This window comes from Nanorana parkeri, unplaced genomic scaffold (assembly GCF_000935625.1).
Source record: "Nanorana parkeri isolate BGI_ZX_2015 unplaced genomic scaffold, ASM93562v1 scaffold1566, whole genome shotgun sequence".
In the NCBI taxonomy this organism is placed as follows: Eukaryota; Metazoa; Chordata; class Amphibia; order Anura; family Dicroglossidae; genus Nanorana; species Nanorana parkeri.
Window position 1 is genome coordinate 88,347 of NW_017307834.1, and position 12,408 is coordinate 100,754.

Below are 12,408 nucleotides of genomic sequence, written 5' to 3' on the forward strand. Positions count from 1 at the left end.
CCCCGCCCTATGTAAATTACCAGTAAGGGGTACCAGCATTGACATTCTCCAAATAACTGCAGATACAGCATGTTATATTGTACACTATACGGCCAAGAGTTTGTGGACAGCTGGTCATCACACCTATATGGTCTTGTTGGACTTCCCATTCGAAAAATAAAACCATGGTCATTCATATGGATTAACCTCACACTCCCACCCACTCTTCCTGGAAGGCTTTCCTCATGTTTTTTGGGTCTGCCTTTCAAACAAGGTCTGTTATTTTTGGCGAAGACCTGGATCACATTCGGCATTCCAATTCATCCCACAGGTATTCAGTAGGGTTGAGGTCAGGTATTAATGTTGGATGAGAAGACTTGGCTCACAATTGGTGTTCCAATACATCACAAAGGTCTTCTATAGGGTTGAGGACAGGTACTGATGTTGGGTAAGAAGACCTGGTTCTCATTTGGCATTCCAATTCACCCCAAAAGTATTCAGTAGGGTTGAGGTCAGGTAATAATGTTGCATGAGAAGACCTGGTTCACAGTTGGTGTTCCAATTCATCGCAAAGGTCTTCTGTAGGGTTGAGGTCAGGTATTGATGTTGGGTGAGAAGACCTGGCTCTCAGTTGATTTTCCAATTCATCGCAAAGGTCTTCTGTAGGGTTGAGGTCAGGTATTGATGTTGGGTAAGAAGACCTGGTTCTCATTCGGCATTCCAATTAATCACAAAGGTCTTCTGTAGGGTTGAGGACAGGTATTAATGTTGGATATGAAGACCTGGCTCTCAGTTGGTTTTCCAATTCATCACAAAGGTCTTCTGTAGGGTTGAGGTCAGGTATTGATGTTGGGTGAGAAGACCTGGTTCACTATCAGCATTTCAAGTCATCCCAGAGGTGTTTAGTAGGGTTGAGATCAGGGCTCTGTGCAAGACAATCCAGTTCCTTTACACATACAAACTGGTCACACCATGTCTTTATGGAGCTGGTTTTGTGCACAGGGGCACTGTCATGGTGGAACAGAAAAGGACCTTCCCCACACAGTTGACACAAAGTTAGGAGCACACAATTGTCTAAAATGTCTTTGTATATTGTAGCGTTAACATCACCCTTTACCGGACATCTGTATCCATCTATATTGTACATCTAAATCCATGGAGTACCCTTTACTGGAAACATCTGAACTCACTCATTTGGAGGGGGGTCCACATGCTTTTGGCCATATAGCATAAAGAAATGGTTTATGATATGAATGTATAATTCAGCGATTCTGGTGTTATGGGATTATATGGTAATAGTGACTTCTTCTTATACATATCTTTTACATTGTTCTGCAGCTTAAGGAAATGTGCCGCAGAGAACTTGATAAGGCAGAGTCTGAAATAAAGAAGAACAGCTCCATCATTGGAGATTACAAACAGGTATTGATATTCTGAGGTACTACTTATTATTTACAGTATATCTGTAGTGTAGCAGGTTGGGCATGAACACTCTGGTGCACTGACATTTCTCATGCAGAGCTACTATATAGATGTTATGAGCAAAATTGACAGTTGGTCCGGCATTTTGCAGCATACTTTTTTTACGTGTGGTATTCCTTTACCACGCCGTCTTACTAAATGAAAGTGGGACTCCAGCATACAGTGGAGAGGCTAAAGGTGCAGCTCTATTCAAGTCATAGAGAGGTAAAAAAAAAAGCCCCTAGGTAGGGGATTCTACCTCCCTAAACTTCTAAGCTGAATCTATCCTTTAACCCTTTTGCTGTGTGCAAAAAAAAAAAAAGTTTTGTTTTTTGCACACATTATAATCCAAATTTTAGGCCTGAAAATTACTTAGAGTCCCCAAAACCTTATATATATTCTGAAAGCAGAGACCCTGTAGAATAAAATGACATACGTCGGTGGCGGTGAAAGGGTTACTATATGTATAATTTTAAATAAACTGATCGATCTTGTTCCAAATATATGCATATATGAATACCTGGTGTGGGCAAAATACATTGCACTTTCAGGCTTGATGTGCAGTATTCTCCACATCTAATCGATCCAACTCTGTGACCTTTCTCTTTCTAATGAATGGGCATATTATCCAAATTATCATGGCTGCTTAGACTGATAGGCAGCCTATATGTGGGGTAAAAAGCTCTCAATGTTGATCAGTATCTGATCAGCAGTAATAACATATTGGCAGGCTAGGATAGTTGGTGCTTCTCTGTAATGAACAAATGTGATAATGAACACTATATGGCCACATGTTTGTAGACACCTGACCATCACACCTATGGTAGCTAGCTGGGCAACTCATTCTAAAACCATAGCCATTAATATGGAGTTGGCTCCTTATTTTGGTTTTACCATCCTTCACTCTTGTGCGAAGGCTTTCCTCATGTTGGAGTTCATCTGTGGTCACTTGCGCCCATCCAGGCAAAAAAAGCATTTGTGAGGTCACATGTTGATGTTGGATGAGAAGACCTGGCTTGCAATTGGCGTTCCAATTCATCCCAAAGGTGTCTAGTAGGGTTGAGGTCAGGGCTCTGTGCAAGTCACTCAAGTTCCTCCACACCAAACCTATCAAAACAATGGAGCTGTATGTATAGAGGGGACAGTTGCGTTCAGAAGGGATGAGGTCAGGTGTTTGTGCAGGACACTCACGTTCCTTCACACCAAACCATGTCTTCATGGAGCTGGCTTTGTACACAGGGGACAGTCATGTTCAGTAGGGTTGAGGTCAGGACTCTGTGCAGGAGACTCTCGTTCCTCCACACCAAACTCATCAAACCATGTCTCTATGGAGCAGGCTTTGTACACAGGGACCAGTCATGTTCAGTAGGGAGGAGGTCAGGGTTCAGTGCAGGAGACTCTCGTTCCTCCACACCAAACCCATCAAACCATGTCTCTATGGAGCTGGTTTTGAACACAAGGGCACGGTCATGCTGAAACTTAATAAGATCTTCACAAAACTGTTACCACGAGGTTGGAAGACCGCAACTGTCTAGAAGGTCTTTGTGTGCTGTAGCATTAACATTACCACTGGGAACAATTGAACTCAATAATTTGGAGGGGGGGTCCACATACTTTTAGTCATGCGGTGTGTTAAGTCATTATATGACCACTGTTTACTACTCACACATTCCGGAAGTGTATCTCTGTGCACTCTATACTGGATCTCTCACATCCGGCCATGTTTGTGTTTGATACATAAGGATATACACGGTACACAGAGATACGATTGCCGTTATTTTGCAGCAGTAGGGATGAAACGTTCAGCCGGTCACGAATTCGGTTAGTTTCTTCGCTGTCCGTTGCCAGAACTGTAAATAAACAAACAGGCGGCTTTGTCTGTTTCCTAAAACCAAACTCCGTGTTTATTTCTAGATCTGTTCCCAGCTGAGCGAGCGACTGGAAAAGCAACAGACGTCGAACAAAGCTGAAATTGAGAAAATCCGGGTAAGTTCTCGCCCTTCCCAAGCCGCAGCGCGTTACTGCGATCTTCAGATGCTTAGAGCAGAAATGTTCGGGGATCTGGAGGACGCACAGCGCAGCGGATCCTTTTATGAGATTTTGTTTTTATGATGGTCATTCACCGCATGCATGTAGAACTTTATTATGTCCACGACTCTTTTAAAGATCATGTTGTCTCTGTGCCAAAAGCGGTAAAACGTTCCAAAGAATGAAATCTGCTGCTTACTTCGTATTCCATTTTCATTTCTCAGTAGTAGATCATTAAACAAACCACCTCCCTCTGTCAAAGAAAAAGACTGTACAATGTTAAACGCATGTTTTTCCTCTTCTCACTGTGCTTAAGATATCAAAGACCCAAGATTACAGCATATACAACGTGTGACGGACCGCCTGGTACCCCGACTGGGTACCTCCGCCAAAGAGCGTCTCCTGCCCGCCAAACCCCACTCTCAGCCAGCAGATTCGCAGTAACCAGCCCCTAACCCCCAATCACGAGGCAAAACTCATGTTGAAGGTTCAACATAGAAAGAGCAACTCCTTTATTAAACAAAGGACATTCACTTTTGAGACACTGGGAGGGCTACAACCCCTCCCCTCCCTTCCCCCTCATGACAAACACAGATAACAGCTTACACAGGGAATCCAACATTTACATACACAGTCACAGTACAATGGGGTGAGCATCAGATAACAGGTGAGGGGGGGGGAAGCTATGCAACTTCTATACAACTGACTTAACTTAATTAAGTCTCCATTTTGAATAGACAAACCATGTGGCCAAGTCCTTGTCCTCCACCATTTTAAAACATACATTTCCCAGAGGGCAACAGTCACTGTCTGCATATAAAATGTACATTTAGCCCCAAAATCTCCTGTTCTCTTGCTGGGCCATAATCGGTGGGTAAGAGGCCAGTCTGCAGCCCCATCCAACTAGCACAGTGACGGTGCAGTCCGTCACACAACGTATAACAGCATGGTATAACAGCATATACAACGTAGATGATATCACCGTAACCAAACTGCAGATGTTGTTCTTTAGTGGAATATCTCAAGTTTTGTTAAAGTGGAACCATAAAAAACCCACGCATACACTCACCGGCCACTTTATTAGGTACACCTGGCTAGTACCGGGTTGGACCCCCTTTTGCCTTCAGAACTGCCTTAGTTCTTCGTGGCATAGATTCAACAAGGTGTTGGAAACATTCCTCAGAGAGTTTGGTCCATATTGACCTGATGGCGTCACGGGCCCAAAGTTACATACAGGTGAAACTCGAATAATTAAAATATCGTGCAAAAGTAATGGCAGTAAGTGCTGCAAAAGGGGCCCAAACCAAGTACTGAGTACATATGCATGCTTGTACTTTTCAGAGGTCCGATATTGTTCTATGTACAATCCTTGTTTTATTGATTGCATGTAATAATCTACTTTTTTGAGGTTGTGGATTTGGGGTTCTTGGGGTTTTCATGAGCTGTAAGCCATAATCATCACAATGATGACAAATCACGGCTTGAATTATCTTGCTTTGCATGTAATGAGTCTCTCTCATATATTAGTTTCACCTTTTAAGTTGCATTAGTGAAATAAATGAACTTTGCACGATATTCTAATTATTCGAGTTTCACCTGTAGTATTTGAGGTTAAATAAAGACATAAGTCCATCAAGCCCAACCTATTGCGTGTGTGCATTTATATTGCGTGTGTGCCAAGAAAATATCCCCCACACACCATTACGCCACCACCTCCACCAGCCTAAACCATTGATAGAAGGCAGGATGGATCCAGGCGTACATGTTTACACCAAATTCTGACCCCACCACCTGAGTGTCGCAGCTGAGACTCATCAGACCAGGCAACGTTTTTCCAATCTTCTGTTGTCAAATTTTGGTAAACCTGTGCAAATTGTAGCCTCCGTTTCCTGTTTTTGGCTGACAGGAGTGGCACCCGGTCTGGTCTTCTGCTGCTGTAGCCCATCTGCTTCAAGGTGCGACGTGTTGTGCGTTCAGAAATGCTCTTCTGCATACCTCGGATGTAACGAGGGGTTATTTGAGTTACTGTTGCCTTTCCATCATCTCGGACCAGTCTGCCCATTCTCCTCTGACCTCAACAAGGCATTTTCATCCACACAACTGCCGCTGGCTGGATATTTTCTCTCTTTCGGACCATTCTCTGTAAACCTCAGAGATGGTTGTGGGTGAAAATCCCAGCAGAGCAGCAGTTTCTGAAATACTCAGACCAGCCCGCCTGGCACCAACAACCTCGCCACGTTCAAAGTCACTTCAATCCCCTTTCTTCCCCATTCTGATGCTCGGTTTGAACTTCAGCAAGTCGTCTTCACCACATCTAGAAGCTTAAATGCGTTAAGTGGCTGCCATGCAATTGGCTGATTTAGTAATTTGTGTTACCAAGCAATTGAACCTAATAAAGTGGCCGGTGAGTGTATATGATGCAGTCTGTCACTAGCAGTAAAGAACACCATCAGAAATGGATGGTCTGCTTCCTAACCAGTTCCCCAGCTCCCTGCGGCCCAAACACAAAGATAGCAGCAAAAAAAAAAACAACTAATATAATGAGGAGGAAAAAGGTAAAAAATACTCCCGTCAGTCCTGGCTTCCCCAAGGCAAGGGGTGTCTTACCGCTGTCTCCTGGTATATCTGGGCTCTCAAAATTCCATAACCCATGCAAGCCAACTGCAGCAGTGAATTCTTGTGGGATTTCGAGTGGTCAGGAGGCAGCGGTGAAGGGGAAGCCACCACGTCACCCCACCTCCTGAAAGCCGGGACTAGGTTTATTATATTGCTCTTATTTCTTGAGAAGTCTGTATTAAAGTTTTATTTACAGCTTATATGTGGGGGAGGGGGGCAGGGGGTGCTGGCAGGGAATTTGCATTGAAGGGCTGCTTTCACACAGCATTTATTGTTTTTCTGAGTCTCCTTGTATCATAGTTGTATTACCTGTTGGTCCTGCCAGTAGGTCATGTGTTCTTTTCTACTTTTAAAGGAGAAATATTGGGAGAGTAAAATGTAATCTTACCAGTACTTAAAGCCAGCATATGGCACTGCGGGTGTCACATGGATCGGGAGCTGAGCGATCATGAACCTTCTCCCTACAGAGAGAGGTGGCTATCAGTCACCGCTCCCCGCAGGGATTCCCCCATTCCTCTCTGTTCTTCCAGCTCTCGTTGGACGGACAGACAGGGTAGGGGGCGGGCACAGCTGGCTCTGGCTTTAGAGAGGTAGAACCAGCTGTCAATGAGGCAGTGGGGTGGATCCCGACAATATTGTCCAGATCTTTCCCGGCTGCAGCACGGCTCCGTCAGTAGCCCCGCTAGATGCTGACTTTGAGTCACAGGAGGACATTAGTAAATATACTCTTTTGACCCAAAAGAGGACTAAAGCCAAACAAATGGCTTGGCTTTGGTTCTCCTTTAGCAGGGTGACAATGCCATTCTTCAGTGAAATGGTATAGTAGCATTGTCATCTGTGGACAGGGGCAGGGCCGGATTTCCCACAAGGCCAACCAAGGCCCGGCCTAGGAGCGGGTGGGTAGGGGGGCGCATTGAGGAACCTGGCCTTGGGGCAGCAGAGAGAGTAAATCCAGCTCTGGACAGCACTTCCGATCTGACTTTTGCGGTGTCAGCATGTTGGCAAAAATGAATGGATAGGTGGGTGAGTATTATCAGTGCGGATAACTGGTAATACTCACCCACCTATCCATTGCCGACACTCCACCACACAGCACCACCTTCCTAAAACCTTCCCTTTGAAGCCTCGACTAACTCACCCAGATGTGAGTATAACACCAAGAACTTCCTTGAATCTCAATACACTTCCCTGCTGATCTACGCTAGGTTGTTGGCGCTTTTCTGCCATCTTTTTTTGTTATCCTTCAACCTATATTATTCAGGATGTGTTATGTCTATTTTGTGTTTTGAATTCATTATTTCTCAGTCCACATAGATGAATACAACAATAAAGCCCAAACCTTAAAAGTTGGATCCCGGCTAACCATTTCTCTGTGTCTCTTACAACCCAGCAAAAGGTTGAAGGGTGCGAACGCTGCAGAGAATTCTTCAACACGGAGGGGAAGGTGAAGTTGGTCAGTGCTACGAAAGACAACTCCACTGAGGAGGACACAGATGAAGAGAAGGAGACCCTGAACAACCAACTACGGGAAATGGAACTAGAACTGGCTCAAACCAAACTTCAGCTGGTGGAAGCCGAGTGTAAAATACAGGTAAACTCTCGGTGAAAGACACGGATAGGCCTCAAATAACAGTCCACATTCCCCCATTGAAGCATCTAGTACAGCATATTGACATTGATGGGCATAAGACACGGATAGGCCTCAAATAACAGTCCACATTCCCCCATTGAAGCATCTAGTACAACATATTGACATTGATGGGCATAAGACACGGATAGGCCTCAAATAACAGTCCACATTCCCCCATTGAAGCATCTAGTACAGCATATTGACATTGATGGGCATAAGACACGGATAGGCCTCAAATAACAGTCCACATTCCCCCATTGAAGCATCTAGTACAGCATATTGACATTGATAGAGAGGTAGAACCAGCTGTCAATGAGGCAGTGGGGTGGATCCCGACAATATTGTCCAGATCTTTCCCGGCTGCAGCACGGCTCCGTCAGTAGCCCCGCTAGATGCTGACTTTGAGTCACAGGAGGACATTAGTAAATATACTCTTTTGACCCAAAAGAGGACTAAAGCCAAACAAATGGCTTGGCTTTGGTTCTCCTTTAGCAGGGTGACAATGCCATTCTTCAGTGAAATGGTATAGTAGCATTGTCATCTGTGGACAGGGGCAGGGCCGGATTTCCCACAAGGCCAACCAAGGCCCGGCCTAGGAGCGGGTGGGTAGGGGGGCGCATTGAGGAACCTGGCCTTGGGGCAGCAGAGAGAGTAAATCCAGCTCTGGACAGCACTTCCGATCTGACTTTTGCGGTGTCAGCATGTTGGCAAAAATGAATGGATAGGTGGGTGAGTATTATCAGTGCGGATAACTGGTAATACTCACCCACCTATCCATTGCCGACACTCCACCACACAGCACCACCTTCCTAAAACCTTCCCTTTGAAGCCTCGACTAACTCACCCAGATGTGAGTATAACACCAAGAACTTCCTTGAATCTCAATACACTTCCCTGCTGATCTACGCTAGGTTGTTGGCGCTTTTCTGCCATCTTTTTTTGTTATCCTTCAACCTATATTATTCAGGATGTGTTATGTCTATTTTGTGTTTTGAATTCATTATTTCTCAGTCCACATAGATGAATACAACAATAAAGCCCAAACCTTAAAAGTTGGATCCCGGCTAACCATTTCTCTGTGTCTCTTACAACCCAGCAAAAGGTTGAAGGGTGCGAACGCTGCAGAGAATTCTTCAACACGGAGGGGAAGGTGAAGTTGGTCAGTGCTACGAAAGACAACTCCACTGAGGAGGACACAGATGAAGAGAAGGAGACCCTGAACAACCAACTACGGGAAATGGAACTAGAACTGGCTCAAACCAAACTTCAGCTGGTGGAAGCCGAGTGTAAAATACAGGTAAACTCTCGGTGAAAGACACGGATAGGCCTCAAATAACAGTCCACATTCCCCCATTGAAGCATCTAGTACAGCATATTGACATTGATGGGCATAAGACACGGATAGGCCTCAAATAACAGTCCACATTCCCCCATTGAAGCATCTAGTACAGCATATTGACATTGCTAGGCATAAGACACGGATAGGCCTCAAATAACAGTCCACATTCCCCCATTGAAGCATCTAGTACAGCATATTGACATTGCTAGGCATAAGACACGGATAGGCCTCAAATAACAGTCCACATTCCCCCATTGAAGTATCTAGTACAGCATATTGACATTGATAGGCCTTGAATATTTGAAAAAAATATGTAATAGGGGGTCGGGTCCCCATATAGAGTAAAGCAAAGTGGTCAAAGCTCCCAAAATGTACAAATGCTTCAAAAATCTAATCAGAATAATTTCCAAGGGGTATTAAACCCAAATATTGTATGGAAAATAAGAAGATAACCCCCATAGGGATGTACTTCTTGGGAACCAGTCAAATGAACTTAGTAAACACATATAATAGTTTATTAAATAGTAATACAAACACACAAGTTAGAATGTTCTGCATGTGTCCTCCTAATTTGTCTATACCTTATTAGTAGGGATGCACCGATACTAGTATTGATATCGGTGCCGATACCGAGTATTTGGGTGAGTACTCGTACTCGGCCAAATGCTCCGATGCCTAGCACGAGTACTTCCGGTACCAGGAAGCCGGGCAGTGCCTCTTTACACGCTGCCAGGTTTCCTGATTGGCCGGGAAGCGGCCCCATGCTCTCTCTTCACTTGTGTAATGACGCGCTGCCCGGCTTCCTGTTTGGTCGGGAAGCTGGCCAATCAGGAAGCCGGGCAGCGTGTAATGACGCAGCGCCCGGCATTCTGATTGGCCGGGAAGCTGGCTCCATGCTCCTTCGTCATCTCATGACCAGGGAACATGGAGCTGGCCTCCCGGCCAATCGGAAAGCAGGGCGTCGCGTCATTACACAGCGCCCGACTTCCTGATTGGCCGGCCAGACGGCTCCGGCAGGGTACTGGAGGAAGGCCGCGTTCTGGCTGAAGAGGCCCCGGGGGTGACAGGCTGGACAAGGTGAGAGGGGACAGACTTTCTTGTTAATAGGGAAGCCGGGTGGCGAGTCTTTGCACGCTTCCCGGCTAATCAGGAAGCCAGGTTGCTAGTCATTACACGCCACCTGCTTGCTGAATGGGCCTTCCGGTACTCAGTAATTGGTATCGGCGATACTCGGTACCAAAATACCGGTATCAGTGCATCCCTAATTATTAGGACACAAATCAGTTACTGAAGGGTCCGGCCAGACCACATATGGAAAAGATCATGCATGATAAGAAGATAAACCAAATGCAACATGATGTTCCAGCTCTAGAAATAGTCATCTCAGAGCACTAATAGTGACGTCACACTTAGAGAAAGCAGAAAGGAGAAAAAAAAATCTAGAAAGAGTCCATATTCTGTGAAGTCCATAAGATAATCCACTGCAGATGGTAATGCCACATAGAAAGTATTCATATGAACAAGTCGCTATGAATGTATTCAAGCAAACAAAATACCAGTTCTTCTTTTAAGCCAGACATGAGGTAGCCAGGTGCGGTGCCATCAACGCTGCAAGATGTTACACTTTGGAGGGTACTCAATGTGGCTGAACAGCAAACAATCAATGTTCCAAGTTGGATCAGACTGTATGGTACATACCCTGTTTCCCCAAAAATAAGACCTACCCCAAAAATAAGACCTAGCTGTGACCATTCCCAGGGCCGGTGGTGGCATAAGGGGGAACTTGAAGAGCCGCAGGAGAGAATCAGCAGTGCCAACGAAGCCGGCGCTAGAGGAAGCGAGGCGGCACCGGAGGGAGCAGAGGCGCATAAGACGATGTTTCCTCTATAGTGCCGGCTCCTCTCACAGGCGGAGTGATACCAAATGCACTCCGCCTGTGAGTAATCCATAGTGAAAGCGCGCTTCGCTCATTCTGGCCAGCGATTGGTTACCAAATTGCTCTTGGAAAGGGAAGGTACCCCTGATTGACCTGATCACCCTATTCTTAACTTTGCCATTTTGGGTTATTCAGTTTGGATTTGCGTTGACTTTGGATTGTTGTACGTTAAAAAATAAGACCTACCCCGAAAATAAGACCTAATGTGTTTTTTTGAGTCAAAAAAATATAAGAGAGTGTCTTATTTTCGGGGAAACGCGGTATTAGGGATGCACCGATACCAAGTACAGTACAAAGTCCTGAATACATTACATGTACAGGCTCAATACAATACAGCCACTGACTGCTAGTCTCACCAGATTTGGAGTGAGAGTTGGTGGTGTCAGTACTGGCGCTGCTCACTGTTCTCCTTATTGGAGAGGAACCTGTATTGAAAGGATCTCCCTGCTTCTGCTTAATTCGTCCTATGGATCTGTGATCCCTCGACCTCTGCTTTTTGAATATTCCTGGCACTAGTCATCAGGTGGTGGGGCAGCTCTAAAATGGTGAAGCAAATCCTACATCTACCAAGATGGCCACCTCCACACACAGAGACACATTGCAGAACAAGGCATGGTGACTTTGTATTGATACCCTTTTATGTGTATTCTTCTCAGGATCTGGAGCACCATCTTGGCCTCGCCCTAAACGAAGTGCAAGCAGCAAAGAAGACCTGGTTCAACAGGACCATCAGCTCCATAAAAACAGTCACCGGAGTACAAGGGAAAGAGACCTCTTAACAGCCTGACTCTTGTAAAATAATTGTCTTTATGAAAACATGATACCTTCTGTTGCCTTCCTTGGCCAGATATTTTGGTTTGCCTACATGTAAGAGGACCAGGAGTGCAGCAGCATGACAGGATGGTAGTTGGTCGATTGCTTGTCAGTCACTTGTACGATTTAAGCACCTCTGGGCCCTTGCCAACATACCTACACAGTCCTTGTGAAACTAGGTAGGTGGAGATATGTACCCCTTGGCTGAGTGATCGGGGGTTTTGTTTTTTTGTTTTTTCGACCAGCCACGATTTGCTCGATACCATAGAGTTCCCATTTTACCCTTTATCAATGACCATTGTCAGGAAACGTTTTTGAATCAAGGATTTGTATCGCGATTCTGCTCGGATGAGAAATCAAGGGGGCGGAGCTCTGAGTATATGGCAGAGTCCCGGTGGGAAGACCAGTAGTTGGAAGTGGCCCGGTAATAATCATTTATTGTATTTTTTCACTCGATGGCTAGCTCCTTAAGTACCCGTCCCAACTTAGCGCTGCAGTTGATTTGTCGAATGCCGCCGTACGTGTTTTATTTGCATCACGGGGGTCGTAGCTTGAGTCATTGCCTGAAAACGCATCGACGAACTTTGTACCTAACCGACTCCTTTA

At 45.3% G+C, this 12,408-nt stretch overlaps 1 protein-coding gene across 2 annotated transcripts in view; it reads left to right on the forward strand.

Moving 5' to 3' along the window:
- RABGAP1 (RAB GTPase activating protein 1) overlaps positions 1-11,973 on the forward strand; it is a 94,706-nt gene extending 82,733 nt beyond the window's left edge. For both annotated transcript variants that reach the window (XM_018570651.1, XM_018570650.1), the window contains exons 22-25: positions 1,318-1,401; positions 3,355-3,426; positions 7,475-7,675; positions 11,646-11,973. In XM_018570651.1, the coding sequence (XP_018426153.1) occupies positions 1,318-1,401; positions 3,355-3,426; positions 7,475-7,675; positions 11,646-11,768 (480 nt within the window). In that variant the 3' untranslated portion in view covers positions 11,769-11,973. The remainder of the gene's footprint in view (positions 1-1,317; positions 1,402-3,354; positions 3,427-7,474; positions 7,676-11,645) is intronic.
- Positions 11,974-12,408: the final 435 nt, after the last annotated feature.